Raw genomic sequence first — 21,189 nt, 5'->3', positions numbered from 1 at the left:
GGCTAATTGACGCTGCAGCAGGGCACGTTTGGGTGGGAGAGGGAGAGTGTCTCGAAGCTCTGTTACCTTTGTCAGTGGCTTTCTAGGTCTTGCCGTAATATAATCTGCTGGACGAGTAACCACAGGAGTGCCATTGAGAGTATCGTGAATATTCCTTGGTTCTGTGTTCCCAGAGGTCCGTGTCCCGGTTGCAGTTGTATTTGAATGGGGAAATCTGAGTTTTGTTGGAGAAACCACTACTCGCGAGTAGTGGGCTGAACATACTTGCTGCTGCTGCCCGTGAAGAAGGAATGGCACCGCCGTTGTCATAATCTGCACTCTAGTGGAAAGCCTGGTTCGTATCCACAATTTCCATTGTGATAGGCAACCTCGTGGATGCCTTCGGAGAGACGTGACCCTCCGAAATAGTGCGCCAGCTTTCTGCTTGCAAAGTCGCGGGGCTAACTGCCATACGGCGTTTCGTATGAGGCTACCTGGCAGACAGCTTCGATGTATTGGAACTCGTGTGTCCTTGAGTGGAACGAAATATTGACGCTAGTGCACCGCGCGAGTTTGGTGACCTGGCGGAGAACATGCAACAGACTGGCTTTGGAATCTCGAAACAATTAAAGTGTTTGATGTATTCATTAGCTGAACATGTTTCAAGGGCAAGATAGCGCGGGATCGAGCAGAATGTGTATCTTTCTTGGCTGGTCAGAAGGTGGCACACGGACATTAGATGCGGACGCCCTGTCACGGCGCGACAGGGACCACACTTCTCTTTTTTATGTGGCAGCACTGTATCTATCACTGAACGGAGGGGACATAAGATACGCTCAGATATGCATAGGCTACCATCCTGCTTGAGGGACTATGGCGAAACTAGCGGTATTGACGGCTGTCTCTGTTTAACCAGCTCGTTGGGTTACACATTGACAATCTCGATGATACTGGCATTTTCTTGTTGCTGATGCTAGCCAGATTGTTGACAGCGGATAAATTCAGCGACGCAGACACCGGTTGTTGGTTACCTCGGCCTCTAGTGTTTCGAGGCCTGGCAAAGCCCCGCAAGCAATGGTCCTGCGAGTCAAGCGAGAATGTCTGATTTTATGTGTTCAAGATGACGCAAGCAGACAAGCCAATTGCCATATGCATTTTCTGCTTCTCCAAGTTCTTCTGGTCTATGTCCAGCTCGCATCGACTCGTCTCGAAAACAAGTCTGCTCGCTGATTTCGATACCCTCCCGAACCCTTTCCAATAAAAGCCTGCCAACGGCTCTGTCGGGCGGGGCCTTCAACTAAATTACTCCCGCGAGTCGTCGAGTAGCCAAGCCGCGCCCGCATCCGTGCGGGGCTGCTACATAACCCTCCGGGCAGTTGCTGTCGTAGACCCACCAGCGAGCCGACAAATGAAAACAACACTTGATCCCGTTGTATTCCATTACGGGTGTTGAGGAATCCACTAAATCGTCCCACTTGGTACCTCTGTAGCGGGCTCTTACGCTGTCATCCTGAAAGCCAGAAGTTAAAGCCCGCGAGGCACAGACCCTCGATGCTGCCTCGGAACCGAAGTTCCTGAGTGCCGGGAAGTAGCGCAGGTTGTCATTCTCCCTAAAGTCGGTTTCTTTTCGTCTTGAAGATGGTGGGATTAGCACGGCTGTGAGAAAACGTTGCATGGTCTCGTTCGTCTCCTAGGCGTTGTTCACCATGAGCAGCCCGGGGCAAACATCCTTGGCGTACGCCGAGACAGCGGGCTTAAGGTCTGGTAAGAGTACCCATTCTTCGCCTAGTGAAAAGGAACTCGCGCTACATATAGAATTGGAACAGACTGTCATTCCAACTCAAGCTCTGCAGACACGTCAATACGCTACTATCTCCCCCCAGTTGTCCGACCTAAAGACCGTAGTTCAAGACTCACCGGCGACAGGGGGGTCTCGACGAAGCCGTCGTCGTTTGACAAAATCTACATTGTCTGGTCGTCAGGATACGCGACGACAAAGCCGTACGGAGCTTAGACTTCTGTACGTGTTTCTGACTGTTACCCTCGGGATCTATCTTACCAAATATCTTTCTCGATGTGTCTTGCCGCCCCGGCCTGCTGGCCTGAGTTCAAACACAACCCTTCCTGGCCTGCAGCACCGGAAAGCTGGCTCCCCGCTTTCAGACTCACTGTCTTCTTCATCAGGCAGGGTTCGTCGTCTGGCGGCGTCAGAGGGAAGCGGCGGCAGTGGTGAATATCCGGGAGATACGGGATCCCGGACAGGGAACAAGCACCCGTTTTGTCAGCCACCACGGCCGACTCAGGCCGCCTCTCCACCACCTGAACATGCCCTAGACGGTTTGGCCCCGAAAACGTCAGGCGGCCAGGCTTCAGAAAGTTCTTCAGGTGCTTCATCTCTTGGGTCGTCGTTGAGCAGCGACATTCATACGCAGTCGTCTAGATCGGATAATGACCCCGATGCTGTCGCGATTCGCAATATAGCTAGCCTTGTCCTGGCAGCGGCCGCTGAAGCGTCCGACGCGTTGCCCAAGCTCAAGAGCGGCGGCGACGGAGTGAGAGACGCTCTACAACGTCTGATGGAAATATACGGTCACCTAGTGAACCAGGCCGATGCTGCTGAAAAGCGAAATGCAGATGGCCGCGCAGATGAGGGCTCTACGATAGTGAAATGCGATTTTAGGAGGGGTACCGGGGCAGGACAACATCCCCCAATTTCAGAAAACATGCGACCCCCTCAGCCTCGGGAAGCCAGTGGAGGGGACGGCGCCCTGACGCCTGGCGACTCGTGGCAGGCACAGAACCGTAGACTGAACAGACCTGGCCTTTCTGGACTTTATTCGAGGTATAGACAAGGTTTTTCGTTGGGAACAATTATGGAGACAGGTAGTTTGGAGGAACAGAGAGGAGAGGGCGACATCGAATTACTGACGAAGAGTGCGCAGTCACTTTTCGCGATGGGCAGGAGTGGTGAAAGTGACAGAGACATGAACTCCCCTCTGGCAGAGGCGATGTCAATCGTCGGTTTAGGCGAACTGGGAAGTGGCTGGAATCCATTTTCGTCGGCACGAAGCACAAGCGAGGCATGGCGCCAGATCTTTTCGGGTCCAAATGGTGAACCAGAGACACCATTTGAAGATGGCGACGGGGCGACTAGTCAGACCAACAAGCGATCATACAGCGATGTCCTGAAACATCCTTCGCGGTCACAGTCGGAGCCCCCGAAGAGCAGAGCGGCAGGACGACAACAACTGGGGAACGCAGTGGCTGTGCCACGACAACAGAAACCATCGTCGGCCCGTCGACAGTCCGCCACTAGCCGAGACGCCTCAGATGAGCGACACCATTATCCCAGTGGACCTCGAGTGCCAGGACGAAGGCCCACCAACCGCTTCGAAAGCATCGATCGCTCCGCTTCTTATAGGAGAGGAGGTGCGAGACCAAGCCTCCCCTCTAGGCCTCCACCAAAGCCTCCGCTGCCACAGATATCAAAAGTGGGTTTTGGCGCCTCAGGAACGCCCGTGCAACGGGGCGCCAGTCAGGGAGGGACGCCATCAGGGTCTGAGAAACGCGATGGTGGAGAGCCGTCGAAGGACGTCAAAGGACAGGGCGAGGATGCAGGGCAACCCGGTGCTAGCGGAGGGCCACTGGGGGGTGCTGGAGGGGGAGGGCGCCGGCCTGGCGACGACGAGCGGGACGACGACAAGCGGAGGAAGGGTAAGGGATCGTCGAGCGGTGGCGGGGAGAAGAAGAAGGAGGAGCAGGAGAAGAAGGCGAAGAAGGAGAGGGATCAAAGGGAGGAGGCGAAGAAGGAGAGCAAACCGGTGGACGGTCGCGAGGCGAGGGGAAAAGAGGTGAAACAAGGAGGTGGCGGCTTGAGCAGTGACTCAGGCAAAGGATCGACTGGTGAAAAGGCGGGGAAGAAGAAGGCGAAAAAAGACAGGGGCAGGCGGGCGATTGAAGAGACTGTCGGAGACGTTACTGATGCAGGGGTGACGAGTGAGGCGACGGGTGGGGTTCCGAAAGAAGCAGAACCGCAACAGGACAGTGATGACAGGGGTGTGCACGGTGGTGGCAGAGGAGGTGAAGGTCCAGGATCAGCTGGGGTGTCTGAGACTGACGGTGTTGTGCACCCTGAGGGAGGCGATGATGGTTCCAGTCCTGAAGGGGTAGATCAGAGTCAGTGTCAGAAAACAGGCTCGGACAAGGGGGGCAGCAAGCAACAAATGACGAGCAGCGAGAAACGAAAGAAGAGAGGGGCTAGCGGGCGCCAGTCCAGACAGACGACGACAGGAGCAGGGCAGCAGCCAGGGGGCTTCTCCGAAACAAGAACCGACACGACGGTGGCATCAGGCACAGAGACAATGGCAACAGACAGACGCGCAGAAGATGGTGACTCAAAGGCAGACGACGATGGGCAGGGCGCCTTGCAGGGCCCGCCAGCTGGGGCAGAGAAGGACGGCGGAGAAGACGCTGAGTCTGAAGAGGCCGGTGGAAAGGATGCCGCTGGGGCCGGCGAGGCGGACGATGAGTCCGCCGCAAAGGAGGCACTGCGAACAGGAGCAAGACCCAAAACGTCATCCGCGATAAGCAAACGAAAACAGAAGAAGCGGCCACAGAGGACTGAACTGCCGGTGCAGTCTGAGCCTCCATCAATAGGCAGTGAAGAGGAGGCAACGACGCAGACACGCGGCAGAGCGCGACAACGCACACTGCGTGATGCCAGAAGGGGGGGACCCGTGAGTGGCCACGAGGCTTCTAAAGGGATTGTGGGGTCTACTGACAGCAGGCGAGGGGCCGGGGGACAGAGTTCTGATCGTGTGTCGGGAAAAGGGTCGAGGCTCCACGGAGAAAAGGCGTCGCAGGTCCCGTCTACGATTGTCGACGCCACAGCCGCTAGTCTGCACCAGAAGCTGATGAAATTGACATCTGAGTACTGGTCAATTCGGGAGCAGATAGAGGAAGACCCTGAGACAAAGCACGTTTTGGATGTTTTTCGCATGCGACATTTGTCGGTCGAGTTGACAGATGTGAAATATTTCTACGCTCTATCCAGGAGTGTCCTGCTGGAGGTTGAAACCAGCCATAAATTGGGCGTCTTGCTGGAGGTGGCGAACGGGTTCCACAAAATGGAGATGGAACAGAAGCAAGGGCAGCATGGTGGAGCTGAGGACAACAGCAGGGCGACTTCAACGGATGAAGAGTCTCTCCTTTCGCATGTTGTGACGGAGCTTGTCGCCGCTTCCAACGAGGCCAGTCTCCGGGCATTCCAGTTACTGGAAGCGGAGAAATGGTACAGAGGCTATCACATAATACACAAATGTTTGCCGCCATTTCCGAATGTTGTTCTGTCATCACTGTTTCAAACAGAACACACTCCTAAATCGGATGCAAGTGAAAATGTAGCTGGGGGACATACAATTGATATAACCAACCCACTGGACGAGGTTAAGAATCTGCAAGACAGCCTATATGAGTGGCAATCCGCTGCCGAATCTTCCCTCTCAGGTATCGAAAAAAAATGGTGGATCCCACCACCGGATGCAGACGAGGCACGGAGACAACATGCTCGCAACGTAGCACTGTTTGCAGAAGCAGTTGCGTTCATGTCCTGGACGGCCTACACGCGAGCGCAGGAACGCCTGAATCTGGTGGATGCCGCCTTGTCAACGTCAGACCCTGTCACGAAGCAGAAGCTTAACGACGCGAACAAGCTGCTTGAAACCCTCCGTAGGACAGAATTAAGCAACAGTCGAATTTGCTTCGAGACCTTTCGCGATTTATACTTAGAAACAGGAAGGGCTAATGCTAAAAATCCGGGAAATAGATGGGATCCTCTCCCGAGTGGCCATCACGCACCAGACATCAGGGCATCCATGGCGGCCGCCTCGGCGTCATCGGGCGAGGAGACCTCTGAAGCTTCATCACCGGTTCAGTCTGTGCAGCCAGTTGTGTCCGATGTCACCAAGACGAACGAGGAGCAAGAAGGCGATGAGTCCACTACTTAGCCGAAGGAATGCTCCGACAAGTCCTCAAGTCGCTTCGTAAGGTGCTACGTTTTTTTCAGTACACATTTCGTCGCGAGCGTGTTAGGTTGCTGATCACGTCCTGTCACTAGAGGATATTGTTTGCGATAAGCCAGCTACACCCTACGCACTTCTGAAGAATCATGGCACTTTTGAGGACAGAGCACGCTGAGGTTATCTCTGCAAGATCCGTGTTCCTGCCTCGTGGCGAACTCCGACGCTTCCTCACCAAACCGCAGCATCCCGCGGCGTATGCCAATTGGAAAAACGACACAGACGCACACACAAAGTACTTCGCGACACTGAGGCCAACCGTCGTATCTCGAATGCCCCGGATGTGCTAGCGGACCTGGCGTATCCGTTTCTCCACGCATGTCCGTTGCCTCAATCATTCAAGTCTCTGCGTGGAAGCAAGCTTCTGGTGCGTCGATATGGGCGGATCCTGACGTTGTTCCACCTCCGCCGGAGGCTCCGACATTCTGGAGTCTGAGTTTCCTCGTGGTCCGCCGGGAGATGCAGGATTCAGTCTAAGCAGGGTCCGGGAGGTTAGGGGGCTAGGCGGGGCAAGACGTACCAGTGGCTAGGATCGTCGTGCATATGTAAGCATATGTAAGGAGAGTGTGGCGCAGAAGAAAAACAGCAAGGCGACAGCGGAGAGACAGAAGAGGAATGTGTGAGGATGCTGGTGCGCGAACGTCGACAAATACTGGATGCACAGAAGGAGACGTGAGTGACGACGTGGAGGATTCACGCACATGCACCACTGCCAGCTGGCGAGAATATGGAGCTTGAAGGTGACTGAGTATGACCTCTAGAATGGAACACCGGCGGGCAAAGACCACTTGCGTCGCTAATGGTGTTGCACGCTTAGCGTACACGTGGGGGCAGGAGGCAAAGGAGCAGTCAAAGTCACTGGCAAAAAAGGCTTGATATGGGGCACCAGGTAAAGGCGTGAATCAGGATGTACTGCATGCTGTGCTTCTGATAACCGTGGATCTACACGATCACAATTCGCGAACCAAGGGCAACAGGAATATTTAGTCAGTCCTCCTTGGGTTCTGCGTTTCACACGGTCTGCGTTCTAACGCCACCTGCATCCAAATGTTGAGATCGTTTTTCGGTTGTTCAGAGGAAACAAATACCAGCCAGCTCTGTGTTATACAAACCGTGCGCAAATTATTATGGCGCGTTGAGGGGGAATCCCTGTTGTAAGCGTGACTGGCAGTTCGCGCGAGCACAAAAATACTTGTTCGTATTCAACACACCTCTGAAGCAACGAGTGTTCAGTGAGGCGGCATGTCAGCCGGATTCGATGCAGCCGAACTTGACGTTTCCCAATTAAGCCGTACGTAAAGGAGGTGCGAGACAGTGAGGATGGTCTAAGACATGAGGTCACCGGGGTGTAGGAGAACATAAAAGCAAGGATACCCGAACGCGTGTAGAGCATGACTTTTAACGAAGCTATGCTTTCACTAGACACAAATACTTCAAGGGCAAGACAACAACGAGGCAAACATAAAATGGACCTTTCTTGGCTACCCTGAAGGCGACACATGGACAGCATACGCAGATGACCTGTTAAGCCACAAGAGGAAAATTGTGTCTCTAGTTGATGTGGCAGCACTGCATCAATTATACTCATGCGCGACCGAACATAATATGAAAAGGATGTACGCTGCCACACGATCCGCGACATTATGAGTGTACTGTGACGTGGACATTCGTTTTCGTTTGACCCGCATGATGAGTTACAGGAAGACACTTTCGACAATGCTGGCCTTTTCTGTTGTTGGTTCTGCCTGACCTGGTGAAACAGCTGGAACTGAGTAGAATTCGACGACACATAAACAGACGGCTGGTCACCTCGGTCTCTTGTCTTTCTGTTTAACAGAGCCCCTCAGGTCAATTAACGCGCATGAACCGTGAATTGTACCATGGATAGGGGGCTGAGGCAGTCGTCTGCTGTGGGTACAAATGTCACTTGGCATACACCATTGATTTCTCTGCGTGCTGCCGGTTCAAGACAAAATGAGTGCAGAAGGGGGAACTGGGGGTAGCAGCCCTTCTATTCAAGTCGACTTACGGGCAGATTCACAGGCTCTGCTGGCCGAGTTTGATCGCTCCGGCGAGATCCACCCAGTGTCGGCTTGTAGCTCTGTACTAGGTGGCGCCGACGGTGAGGACAGGCAGTCCACTTACCGCCTCAGTTGTGCGACAGCGGATGTGACTTTAGCTGTAGACGCAGATGCCTGTTGCTTTCTTGTCTTGGGTTAGAGGCTTGCCCAGGATTGATGAAGAGGCTGTGGAAAGCAACAGCAACCCTGGCAACTCTTGCCCAGGTCAACGAATGACGCTGGGGAGTTACATGGCTACATCCGCTCCCGTCTCGGGGCAGGAGGAGATCAAGTTCAGCCGTTTCGTCTCACCTCGGTTAACCGACCTACTGTGCAATTGCTACTGTTGGGCTTCAGTATGGTGTGAATCCTAGCTATTCTACACACATGACGGGGTTTTCCTTGTTCGTTTCCTTCCTCCGCCACCTGCAAACCAAGAAAGGTGGCAAGCCGCCAGGGTTCCATCAACAACGCTCCGGAATTGGGGTTCGGGGTTGGTGGATGCTGAGCTTTCATACTCTGGCAAGCGTACATGCATGCTCTTTTTATGATAGTGGGATTCCCACGGTTGTAACGAAACTGTGCACGGTCTCACTCACCTCCCCTGGTTTGTCCACGATTAGTAGCCCGGGGCGAACACCGTCGGCGCACACCCGACTGCCACACGCCGGGACTACATACTCATTATCTGCTCAGGAAACGAACAGTCTCTCGGCTTGAGAAACCATACCCATCCACCCCCACGTTATTTAAGAACATGTCTCTAGACCGGAGAGTCACCAGATACGTCGGCATTCTACCATCTCTGACCACCTGTCTGGCCAGCGTGCCGCAGACCAACAGTCATCCGTTACAGGAGTGCTACGGGGTCTCGTCAGAGTCATGGAAGACTCCCATTGCTGAGATTGGTTGGTCGCCCTTCTTTGATGTAGGATCGATGCGCTGGTATGAAACTGATATCCGTCTTTCTGTCTGTTACCTTTGGCATCCACCTTACTGCATATCTTCCTCAATGTCCCTTGACGCCCCGGGGTTCTGGTCTAAGTTCAGACACGACCTCCTTAGTGGCTTGTCGCATGGGAAGACCTTCTTCACTTTCTGCGTCAATGTCGTTGCCAGAAAGAAATGCGCGCCGTTTGGCGCAGTGAATCTCCGGAGGGTAAAGGATCCCAGGGTTACAAGTCCTCAGGAGAGGGCGAATCTGTCTCGCTCCAAGCGGGACTCCAACCACACGTTGGACGGTGGGAGCTGCAGGTGGCCACGGTTCAGGCGGCGTGTACGAAGGCCACTCAAACGCACCTTCGCTAGGACGGGATCCTTTTCGGCCTTTCGCAGGGACGACCCCATCTGACGAGGCCTAGGCGCTTTTGTAGGCAGCTAACTAGGTGATGTCGGCCGCGGCTGCTGCCTCCACTCTGCTGCCAACCACCACTCACAGGACAGAACGTCTAAAGCTACTCGCTCAACAGCTGGCAGAGATAGACGGTGCAGTACTGTTTGAGGCGCATGAAAGAAAGAGGCAGGTGGAAGCAGCACAGCAAATTCGGCGCAGCGGGGGCACTGTCCAGGAAGCGGCGGAGCAACAGGGGCACCTAGCCCTAAAGCGAGGAACAGCCCAAGCACTCAGTCTATGGACAGCTGCGCAAGAGCCACTACCCGTCTGTCAAGCCAAGAACCACAGTTTCCGAGACCCCGGAGTTCCGGCTTCTCCGGAATGCAGTCTCGGTTAGATACTGACTATTCACTCGGAAGAAGTTTTATGAGCAAGGGTTCCGAGCAACACGGCAAGAAAAACAAAGCCAAGGTATGCACGGAGAAGGGCAGTCCGTTGTCCACGGCGGCATGAAGGGCGCAGGAGACGAAGGAAAAGAGACCCCGTCTACGATATAGGCTATGTCAATTTTCGGGCTGGACAAAGGTGTGGCGGGTCCCCGTAATCCGTTAACGTGTGCTAAGAGCACCACAATCGCATGAAACATCTTTCAGCTCCAAATGGTAAAGCAGCGACAAGATGTGAAGATGCCGATGGTGCGACAGGACGTCAGACCGACAAGCGATCTTACAGTGATGTCCTGACACATCCTTCGCGGACGCAGCCGGAACCTCCGAAGCACAGAGCGGCAGGACGACAACAACTGGGGAACGCAGTGGCTGTGCCACGACATCAGAAACCGTCGTCTGCCCGTCGACAGTCCGCCACTAGCCGAGACGCCTCAGGTGAGCGACACCATTATCCCAGTGGACCTCGAGTGCCAGGACGAAGGCCCACCAACCACTTCGAAAGCATCGATCGTTCAGCTTCTCATAGGAGAGCAGGCGCGAGACCAAGCCTCCCCTCTAGGCCTCCACCAAAGCCTCCGCTGCCACAGATATCAAAAGTGGGTTTTGGCGCCTCAGGAACGCCCGTGCAACGGGGCGCCAGTCAGGGAGGGACGCCATCAGGGTCTGAGAAACGCGATGGTGGAGAGCCGTCGAAGGACGTCAAAGGACAGGGCGAGGATGCAGGGCAACCCGGTGCTAGCGGAGGGCCACTGGGGGGTGCTGGAGGGGGAGGGCGCCGGCCTGGCGACGACGAGCGGGACGACGACAAGCGGAAGAAGGGTAAGGGGTCGTCGAGCGGTGGCGGGGAGAAGAAGAAAGAGGAGCAGGAGAAGAAGGCGAAGAAGGAGAGGGATCAAAGGGAGGAGGCGAAGAAGGAGAGCAAACCGGTGGACGGTCGCGAGGCGAGGGGAAAAGAGGTGAAACAAGGAGATGGCGGCTTGAGCAGTGACTCAGGCAAAGGATCGACTGGTGAAAAGGCGGGGAAGAAGAAGGCGAAAAAAGACAGGGGCAGGCGGGCGATTGAAGAGACTGTCGGAGACGTTACTGATGCAGGGGTGACGAGTGAGGCGACGGGTGGGGTTCCGAAAGAAGCAGAACCGCAAAAGGACGGTGAGGACAGGGGTGTGCACGGTGGTGGCAGAGGAGGTGAAGGTCCAGGATCAGCTGGGGCGACTGAGACTGGAGATGCCCTGCAGCATGACTCAGGGGGTATTGGATCTGGGTCCGAAGACAGAGACAAGAGCCGGTCTGAAACAGCAGCTCGTGAGAAGCAGGTCAGTAAGCGACAGAAGTCGAGTGGAGGAAGGCGGAAGAAGAAAGGTGCTAGTGTTGCGCCACAGACAGGACAGACGACAACCGGAGAAGCCCCGAGGTCAGCTGTAGACTCAGAAGGGGGAAGGGCGGGACCGTTGGCCGCATCCGACAAAAACAAAGCAGGCACTGATGAAGGCGGAAGGGATGCAAAGGGAGATGAGGATGGAGAGGCCGCCACCGCGGGACCGCGGGCTGGGGCACAGCATACAGGAGAACACGGCGGAGAGACTGAAGTGGTGGGTGAGACGGTGAAGGTCGCTGAGGCGGACGAGGAGGGCAGTGACGCCGCCTCACAGCGGGAAGGTTTGCGAGCCGGAGCAAGACCGAAGACTTCATGAGCGATAAGCGAACGAAAGCAGAAGAAGCGGAGACAGAGGACAGAACTGCCGGTGCTGTCTGAGGCTGCGTCAGTCTGTCACCAAGCACTGAAGAGCAGGTAGCGACGCAGACACGCGGCAGAGAGCGACAACGCACATATCTCGCTGCCAGACGGGCGAGAGCCGAGCGTGTCCACGATACTTCTAAAGGGACTGCAAGGTCTGCTGGTGTCAGTGGAAGGACCGGGGGACCTAGTTCTGATCGTGTGTCCGGAAAAAGGTAGATGGGGTTACGAGAGAGGCTGTCCTCTTCTTCATCTGTGGATTTTGACATAACTGTTCCGAGTCTGCGAACCAAATTGTGTGCACGGTTTTCGAACCACCAGAAGCGACGGAAAATGCGACAGTCATCGTCTGATGCGGAAGCATGGTCACAGATACCATTGATGGAGGAGTTTGTCGGTGAGGCGATCCCGGCAGAGGTGCACCATATACTGTCGTGGTCGGCGCTCCTAAAGTTAGACACTGCTTCTCGGCTCGAGGCCTTGTAAAAGGTGACACAGAATAGTCATTGAGTGCAGATGACAAATAAATTGACAGATGCGGATATGGGCGGGGGAGCGGCTCACGTGGCGCAGCTTCAACGCCGAGAAGTGCGGGTGCTAAAAAAGTTGCGGCCGGAGAGTCCGCCGTCTCTCAGATGTTGGAAAGCATTGATGTTGAGGGCCAACATGGTTGTTCCAGAAGCGCTGTTCTTATGGAGGCCCATGCCATGTTCTGATGCATCCCAGAATTGACTGTTATTCTGCCGCATTTGTCGATGCCGGTGGATACACCACGAACCCTCATTGACAAAGGATTCAAACCCGACACTGACAAGGGTTTAGACCCGCCTGTCGAAACCCCTCCTCCAGCCGCGGATCAGGTGCGTGCCATTATGTCTTTGACCGCCCTGCAAAAGTGGAAGTCTTCTTCCATGAACATTCTCTCGGACGTCGAAGCAAAATGGTGGAAATTGCTTTCGGACACACAATAGGCCAACCCACAGCATGAAAGATCGACTGCCGCATTTCAAGCACTAGGTGCTCATTTAGCATGGAGCCATTGTAGGAAGGCTGCTAAAAGACTGACACAGCATGCGATGTCCGCGACTTTGTCAGGAGCTGCGGAACTCACTATTCAATCCACTTTTCAGCTGCTCTATAGCTTTACGAAGTATGAAATCACCGAAAGGGAATTTAGAGTCCTCATCTATTCGCAGAGCTAAAACAAAACACCAGAGTCGGGGCTAGAAATCCCATCATCGGATGGGATCGTCTACCCCGTAACACGCCTCGGACGTAGGAACAGCGGCAAAGATGCAGGCTGAGCAAGAGCCTGTAGTTATACAGACAGACGCAGAATCGGCGATCTATGTCGCCGACGTCCCCTAGACCCTTGAAGAGCAACAAAGCGATGCGGCCATATCTAAGAGGGATTCGGCAGGTGACCTTCGAGTCGTACAAGACGCCGAATTGTTTCTTGCATATTCTGTGTTGCGGAATGTCGTGGCTGCTGATAACTTTTCCTTACCCGATGATGACTCTTTTGGCGAAGTACTTTTAAATTAAAAACAAAAACAGTTCTATGCACCGCGGTGCATCCGCGCACCGTGCATGAATGATTAAGAAGACATACGGCGCGCGCGTAGTCCGGTGCCCCTAGTGGCGTCTACGACAGCTACATTCTCTGCCTCGTGGCATATCACGTCCCGCCTCACTGGGAATGCACGAAGCCGAGAAGATGCCACCGAAGAAGCCTATTCTTCCTTCTTGGGTGTTCTGATTTTTCACGAGTAACGGCATCCCAGGCGCAATGACCGTGTCGCCGGTGACGTTGGTCATTCACGCACGTGGGGCTATAGAGCGGTGAGGGGCTAGTATAAAGTGTGTCAACGCACTCGCCAGACGAAGCAGAGAGTTTTTTTCTTTTGGATCGTACCTCGAGGTGCAGGGGAAAATTGGCCAAGACACTTGGGTCTATCTTAGCAAACCGCCTACAGTTTCGCAGCTCCCATGTATGCGTAGACAGTGGCGACATTTGGACGCCCACAAACTCTGATCAAAGCGGAGAGTGTGCGGAAGTGGCGGCGGAGAAGAAACAAGTTCGTGCTTGTGTTTCGATGGCTGTGTGTGCACTGGCGGACGAATGTTCATTTCTCTCAGTTTGTGCTCAGTTTGGCGTCTCCTGTGAAAATCACTCGCCTCTAATGTCACATACCTCCTGGGTGGGACCATCACCTAGCGCAGAGCAGTGCTGAGCAGCCACCTGGTGCCCAAACTCCAATAAGTATGTTTAACGGTACTCACGCGAGAAACAGGGCGAATGATGACCGAAGAATGCTCAGAAGCTCTGAGCCCTTTGTCAGTAGATCTGCTGGTCGTGCCGCCTGTACACGGCTGTCCGGAACAGCACAGGAAGTAATTTCTGGATTTCGTCAATGCTGCTTAGTTGCGCTTTCCCAGATGTTTGCGTCATGATATAGATTGCATCTAGACGGTTAAATAAATGTGGAGGCGTTGTGGAGGAACGGAGTCTCTCCAGTACAAGAGAGTGCACGTTTCTTTGTCCTGCCCTTGACACGAGAAAACGCTCCCAGGCTAAGTAGCGTTCAAGGACCCTGCTCCTCGTTCGTCTGCATGAGGACGTCATGATTAGTAGTTAAGGGTATGCCTTTTTCCTTGAGGCCTCGGGAGAACTGAGGGTCTTCTGCAGTGTCCTGTCACATAGTCACAAGGCAGCCAGCCGAACGCGTCTGCTATCGTAGACATGTGTATGTCAGAAAAACGAGATACTGCGTGTACTCCAAGGCACGAGCTCGCTGGCCCGACGGATTACGTGCAACTGACTGAGTGCATCAAATGGTGGCGAGTAAGCTGTGGAGATTATGTGGGTTCATGAGCGGATCCTGTTTCAATTGGAGGACAGCGACAGGGGCAACCAGACTGTGGATGTCACTTAGTTAGTCTGACAGTGACACGGCAGCTTCATGCACAGACACCCTGTTACGCCACGAAACGGTAGCTGTCTCACATTTCACTCGAAAAATGCCATCTTTTCTCCTGAAGAGACAGAACTAATAGCCTTACCCAGATGCAGTCTCCTAACCTGTGTCACAAGTTCCAGCTGTTCCAGCGGCGCGGCCAGCCGTTGTTCTCGTGACCTGCCCACACAGCTACTGCAGACAATTTTGGCGATACTGGCATCTTTTCGGCGATGCCTATGGCCAAAACGATGGGAATGCTCTAACGACATGGAACTCGGTCATACGGACGCGACCAGCTGCCTGTTTCGGCATCTTGTGCTTGTGTCGTGGCAGAGCCTTGCACAGCGGGTCTGGCATGTCTCGTAACATGGCCAAATCGTTTTTGGGGATCATATAGAACAACCGCGCTGGTTGTGACTTCCATAGGCAGGAACACGAGCTTACACTCTCATATCGACTTGGGGATAAGACCCCTAAATTTGCTAGCGGAAGTCGAATGCGTCCGCGAGCTCCTCCAAATGATAGCTAGCAGTGCTGCTCCTGGGGCCTGAATACCGCCGAGAAACACCCCCAAATGGCGCCTCTGCTGTGGGGCCCGGTGACTTTTATTGTTTGAGCGACCTTCACTTTAGATTTACTGAGCTTGAATCAGATTGGAAGTCGAAGATTGGAGGCGACGCTGTGGAAATCCAACGGCAATTATACTCTTGTGCAAGCTGAATTATTTTGGCGAGTTGAGTGGCAAATTCGCGCCCGCCTTCGCGCAGGGATGGTACACGCTGCTGGGCACTTCAGGCCCTCGACCCAGGCAACCTAACGATCATAGAAAATGCTTTTGCTTTGTTTAACTTCGGTTGCGGCAGGATCCACTGAGAACCTCTGGTGGCATTTTTTTGTCGGGACCTTCTCTCTGGCATGTGGGAATCTTGAAGCTACAACCCCCGAATGGAGCGGACCCTAAATGGAGTCATAATGCGTCACACGAACTGTTACCTTTTGTAGTGTCAACGCGCATTCACTCCAGGAATGATGTGATTTCCATGGCAAAGGCGCAAGCATGCACGGTGCCGCTTAGATTTGCTGCGGGTTGTTCACGATGGACGAGCCGGTACAAAGTCCGTCGGTGAGGAAGCGGCAAGCACACGACGAATTTCAGATCTCAATATCTGAGGCTCAAAAACATCAATTGCCTCGAGAAAAGAGACCCGTTATAACACAGATCTCTGAAGAGACTGGCATTCCGTCTGATATTTCTATGATACGTCAATACTCTACCAACTCTCACAGGCTGTCAGACCTGAACGCCACCAATCAAGACTCATCGACCTCAGGAGTGTCTCGTCGAAGGCGTCGACGTCTGGAAAATTCTACCTTATCTGGTCGTGACCATACGCCACGACGCACCCGTGCGAAACGGAGACTGCTGTCCGTCATTCTGACAGTTACTCTTGGGGTCTATCTAAGCAAATACCTTTCTCGGTGTGTCTTGACGCCCCGGCATGCTGGCTTGAGTTCAGACACGAGTCCTCTTGGCGTTCAACAGGGGAAGTCCCCTCCTCTGAGTTCAGGTTCACGTTCTGCCGTAACCGAAAAAGGCCGCCGTCTGGCTGCTGCGGAGTGGGGTGGCGGCAGCGACGAATCTCCGAATACTGGATCCCAGAGCGAGAGCAAGGAACCCATCTGCGAGTACCCAGCAGCAAGTGGGGTTGCTAACGCCTCGAGTGTGCTCAGATCTCAAGGCACCGGTCATGCGGTTGTGGGCCCGCTTACAGGCGCATCCTCTTCCTCGAGGGGACCAGCCGCCAGCGGTTGGGAGTTGGAAGCTTTTAGGGGCCAGACTGCAGGAGTTACCCACTCTGGCCACACGGAGGCAGCGCCGCTGAACGTTTCTGAGTTCCTCGAAACCAATTTCGAGCCCGGGTCGCCTTCCTCCGAAGCTGCTTTGCTTCGCGAAATAGCTAGCGTCGTGATGAGTGCTGCTGCCGCTGCGTCCGAAGCACTGGGGAGAGTTCGTTTATCGTCATCGGGACTCCGGTTGGCCCTCCAACATCTGGGTGAAGGGTATGGCTGTTTGATGGAAGAAGCGAAATCCGTCGAAGCTGGGGAAAAAAGGGAAAGCAACGATGAAGGCACGGCGGGACTAGAACGCCCTTCACGCAGTCGTATCGGGGTGGCGGACACAGACAGCCCCACTGCGGAACCCATGCCAAGCTCTCAGACTACGGCCATCAATCGAACACAGACTAGCGAAGCGCTTGGCAACGGACCTCGGCCCCTGTCAACGCGAATATCGTTTGTTTCACAAGTTAATTCACGGTATGGAAGAGGTTCCTCTTTGGCAACAATTCATGAGTCAGCTCCCTCGGAGCAGGCGGACCCCGGAGATGAGTTCGACCCGTGGAGGCACAATGGTGGATCGATGTTCACGGATGTCGTGTGGGACGCAAAAGACGACGGTACACAACCTTCTTCCCTGGAAGAAGCGATGTCAATTGTGGGAATGGACGAAGGCATGGTCGGTGGATGGAATCCGTTCTCGTCGACAACAAGCACCAGTGACGCATGGGGAAAATTTGTAACCGACCAAAGTGATGCCAGAGAGACCGCAGGCGATGACGCCAATGATGTAACTGGCAGTCCGCCCCGCAGGCCATCATACAGTGAGGTCGTCAAGCATGCTTCGCGGTCGCTCTCTGCACCTCCGAGGAGCACAGCGGCAAACGGACAAGGTATGGCGAAAAGAGTGGCTGGCCTTGGACAGCGACTCACATCATCAGGGCAGCGACAGTCCGCCACTAGCCGAGACGTCTCAGGTGGGCGACGCCATTATCCCAGTGGACCTCGAGTGCCAGGACGAAGGCCCACCAACCGCTTCGAAAGCATCGATCGTTCAGCTTCTCATAGGAGAGCAGGCGCGAGACCAAGCCTCCCCTCTAGGCCTCCACCAAAGCCTCCGCTGCCACAGATATCAAAAGTGGGTTTTGGCGCCTCAGGAACGCCCGTGCAACGGGGCGCCAGTCAGGGAGGGACGCCATCAGGGTCTGAGAAACGCGATGGTGGAGAGCCGTCGAAGGACGTCAAAGGACAGGGCGAGGATGCAGGGCAACCCGGTGCTAGCGGAGGGCCACTGGGGGGTGCTGGAGGGGGAGGGCGCCGGCCTGGCGACGACGAGCGGGACGACGACAAGCGGAAGAAGGGTAAGGGGTCGTCGAGCGGTGGCGGGGAGAAGAAGAAAGAGGAGCAGGAGAAGAAGGCGAAGAAGGAGAGGGATCAAAGGGAGGAGGCGAAGAAGGAGAGCAAACCGGTGGACGGTCGCGAGGCGAGGGGAAAAGAGGTGAAACAAGGAGGTGGAGGCTTGAGCAGTGACTCAGGCAAAGGATCGACTGGTGAAAAGGCGGGGAAGAAGAAGGCGAAAAAAGACAGGGGTAGGCGGGCGATTGAAGGGACTGCCGGAGACGTTACTGATGCAGGGGTGACGAGTGAGGCGACGGGTGGGGTTCCGAAAGAAGCAGAACCGCAAAAGGACGGTGAGGACAGGGGTGTGCACGGTGGTGGCAGAGGAGGTGAAGGTCCAGGATCAGCTGGGGCGACTGAGACTGGAGATGCCCTGCAGCATGACTCAGGGGGTATTGGATCTGGGTCCGAAGACAGAGACAAGAGCCGGTCTGAAACAGCAGCTCGTGAGAAGCAGGTCAGTAAGCGACAGAAGTCGAGTGGAGGAAGGCGGAAGAAGAAAGGTGCTAGTGTTGCGCCACAGACAGGACAGACGACAACCGGAGAAGCCCCGAGGTCAGCTGTAGACTCAGAAGGGGGAAGGGCGGGACCGTTGGCCGCATCCGACAAAAACAAAGCAGGCACTGATGAAGGCGGAAGGGATGCAAAGGGAGATGAGGATGGAGAGGCCGCCACCGCGGGACCGCGGGCTGGGGCGCAGCATACAGGAGAACACGGCGGAGAGACTGAAGTGGTGGGTGAGACGGTGAAGGTCGCTGAGGCGGACGAGGAGGGCAGTGACGCCGCCGCTCAGCGGGAAGCATTACGAACAGGAGCAAGACCCAAAACGTCTTCCGCAGCAGGCAGACGCAAGCAGAAAATGAAGGAACAGCATGCAGAACAGGCAGAGTCTGTATCGACTCGAGTGTCAGCCGCCGCAGAGGACCAGGAAGTAGCGTCACGCGGACGAGCGAGACATCGCACACGTGCCCCTGATACAAGGGCGGGAACAGGTGGTAGTCATAAAGGTGTTAAGGCGTCTCTTGGACCTTCCGACGGCAAAGGAGGACAGGATGGTGATGTAACTGTGGTGTCGGGGAAGCCGTCGACGTGGCAGGAGGATCAGGCGCCACAGGTGCGGTCCAGTCGGTTTACGTCCATGGCACCTAGTTTGCGATCTAAATTGAGAAGCGTTGTTACGGACCATCTCGCGGCGGTGGAGCAGCTAAAGGCTGAACCCGGCGGAGATGAATTCATGGGTCTTATCGGATCGGACAAGTTTATAGGAACTGCATTTCGCCCTGCTCAATATCACATGTTGACCAGATTAATTCTGTTAAAAGGAGAATATCTACACCGATTAGAGGCTTTGTTCGAGGTCGCGTCTGGTCTGCATAAGGCAGCTTTGGAACAAAGGACACAGGCTCGGCGGACGTCGGGGGCACTTCCAAAAGTGGCCACTGCCAGGAGTCGCGACGCCGGATATGACATCATCGGCATCGACGAATCTCCTTTCTCCGGCATCATAATTGAAACTGCGACGGCTAGGGACACTGCCCGCCAGGAGTTTCAGCTCTTTCTTCAGGCGGATACAGCGTGCCGGTGCGCAGATATAGCACGCGTGCATCTGCCACCTGTCCCGGATCTCGGCATACCGCTGTTCCCCACTGAAGAAGGATACGATCCTGATTCCCAGGAAGTTGTATACACGTCGTCCGGAATCGCTCTTCGAGCTGCAGATCCGGTGTCTGTCGCTATGATTCTTAGAGATACGTTGCTGCAGTGGCAAGCTCAGGTCGAATCAGTCATTTCAGATGTAGAGGCGAAATGGTGGGATCCACCTTCTGACCCGGACGAGGCAAGGAGGCAGCACGAGCGAACGACAGCGGTTTTCAAAATATCAGCCACATACGTGTCCTGGCACGTACTAGCTGACGCAATGAATTATTGGGGACATGCGACCATCCACCTGACAGATCCTGCTCTAAAAGCTGGGGCTCTATCCGCTCTTAAACACGTCGCATCCGCTCAAGATGAAATCATTTTATTGAAGCGAGAATACGCGCAGGCGTATTCCGCCAGCTACAGGCAAACCGCTAAAGCCAATGTTAGGAATCCTCAGAACCGATGGGACCCTCTGCCTGATAACGGACACGCCCCAGACGTACGGGGCGCTGCGGAGCTCGACGCTCAGGAAGGGCCTGCAGATACACAGACAACGAAGGAACCGCCGGCAGATGTGGCAGCCGTGCAAAAGACACACGAGGAGCAAGAAACGGATGGCTCCGTCTGATAACAGGCCAGGGCCCTCAATAATTCATTGCGCCATTTTGGAATGCCCCTCTAGGATTTCCATTCCGTTTTTGTCTCGGGTGCTGCACCACAACTGAACACTGCTCTTCCCCCGAATACGATATTTGTGGCGGAAGCCCAATATCGAAGCGGTGTCTGGGAAACCGCGGCATCACCGATTGATGTGCAAGCTAGATCGAGACGAAACAGACATGCGGGGCTGAACCTCTAGGTGAACATCGGCACGCGTGCCTTACTGATTGGCGTCTACACGAATTGCCCTTTTGCCGGGGAAAATGAGGAAGCCGACAAAGGATCGTAATGCGCTAGGCTCGAGGAGTTTTGTCCGACGGTCCAGGATGAAGCCTCGAGCGACCGTTACGACTGCTCTTGTGGAGCTAGAAGATGAGTTTCAAACCAGGTGATGTCGCATGCGTCGATGTGTCAGGGCTCTTACATGGAGACGGGGTGGTGCATCGATCTGGATGTGCCATCCTGGACGTGTTGTTTTCTCAGAATGCGCCATAAAATGCAAGGGTCGGTCGTGTTTTTGCCACTGGTGTTTCGCGCGCGAGCAGTACATTTGAAGAACAATTGGAGTTCCAAAAGTGACAGATTGCCGTCATTCATTTGCTCAAAGCGAAAGAGAAACGATCGAGTACGGTCGTCTGGGGCGTCATCTGGAAAGATGGACCCAAAGGTACATGAGGTTGAATTGGAGGCTTTTTGCTTCTTTTCTGAGATGCAACAGTTGTTCGAATGTGCGTACTATAAGGAATACTCTTGATAATCCTCGGTGAGGCTGTGGTTACAGATGACGTGAAGTGTTAACAAAATCGTCGCGCCGCTGCATAAGCCAAGACAGATTACCGACTCCGCGAATGCGGAAGCCGAAACGAACGCGAGTAGAAGACCAACACAGAACTGTTGTTTTAGCAAATGCCATGTCTAACGGGCTCTGATGAACAGTATGATGACTGATGTGCCTGCTGTCACATGTTGCTGCTGCGCACCAGTTCAGCAAACATAGGCGCGGGTAAATGATTAACGGTGACTCATGGCGTGGTTAGAGCGTGTGGCAAGTGGGACAA

At 54.6% G+C, this 21,189-nt stretch overlaps 4 protein-coding genes across 4 annotated transcripts; 3 read left to right on the top strand and 1 right to left on the bottom strand.

Annotated features, from left to right (window-relative positions):
* The first annotated feature begins 1,164 nt into the window (after positions 1–1,164).
* TGME49_240370 (Toxoplasma gondii family E protein) lies at positions 1,165–7,147 on the top strand. The gene has a single exon (XM_018780592.1). The coding sequence runs from the start codon at positions 1,686–1,688 to the stop codon at positions 5,982–5,984; it is 4,299 nt and encodes a 1,432-aa protein (XP_018637625.1). The 5' UTR covers positions 1,165–1,685; the 3' UTR covers positions 5,985–7,147.
* TGME49_240365 (hypothetical protein) lies at positions 7,095–8,747 on the bottom strand. The gene is made up of 2 exons (XM_018780591.1): positions 8,716–8,747; positions 7,095–8,542 (listed from the first exon to the last, which is right to left on the bottom strand). Exon 2 carries the CDS (start codon positions 7,696–7,698, stop codon positions 7,159–7,161), a length of 540 nt encoding a protein of 179 aa, XP_018637626.1. The 5' UTR covers positions 7,699–8,542; positions 8,716–8,747; the 3' UTR covers positions 7,095–7,158.
* A 1,149-nt stretch (positions 8,748–9,896) lies between these two features.
* TGME49_240360 (Toxoplasma gondii family E protein) lies at positions 9,897–11,589 on the top strand (the record flags this gene model as incomplete). The annotated part of the gene is made up of 1 exon (XM_002366614.2): positions 9,897–11,589. Exon 1 carries the CDS (start codon positions 10,087–10,089, stop codon positions 11,587–11,589), a length of 1,503 nt encoding a protein of 500 aa, XP_002366655.1. The 5' UTR covers positions 9,897–10,086.
* Positions 11,590–15,689: 4,100 nt separating this feature from the next.
* TGME49_240350 (Toxoplasma gondii family E protein) lies at positions 15,690–20,208 on the top strand (the record flags this gene model as incomplete). The annotated part of the gene is made up of 1 exon (XM_002366613.2): positions 15,690–20,208. The coding sequence occupies one exon, from the start codon at positions 15,690–15,692 to the stop codon at positions 20,097–20,099; it is 4,410 nt and encodes a 1,469-aa protein (XP_002366654.2). The 3' UTR covers positions 20,100–20,208.
* Between the last annotated feature and the right edge of the window lie 981 nt (positions 20,209–21,189).

Source organism: Toxoplasma gondii, chromosome VI, assembly GCF_000006565.2.
Source record: "Toxoplasma gondii ME49 chromosome VI, whole genome shotgun sequence".
Taxonomy (NCBI): Eukaryota; Apicomplexa; class Conoidasida; order Eucoccidiorida; family Sarcocystidae; genus Toxoplasma; species Toxoplasma gondii.
This window is presented reverse-complemented; position numbering and strand designations above follow the sequence as displayed.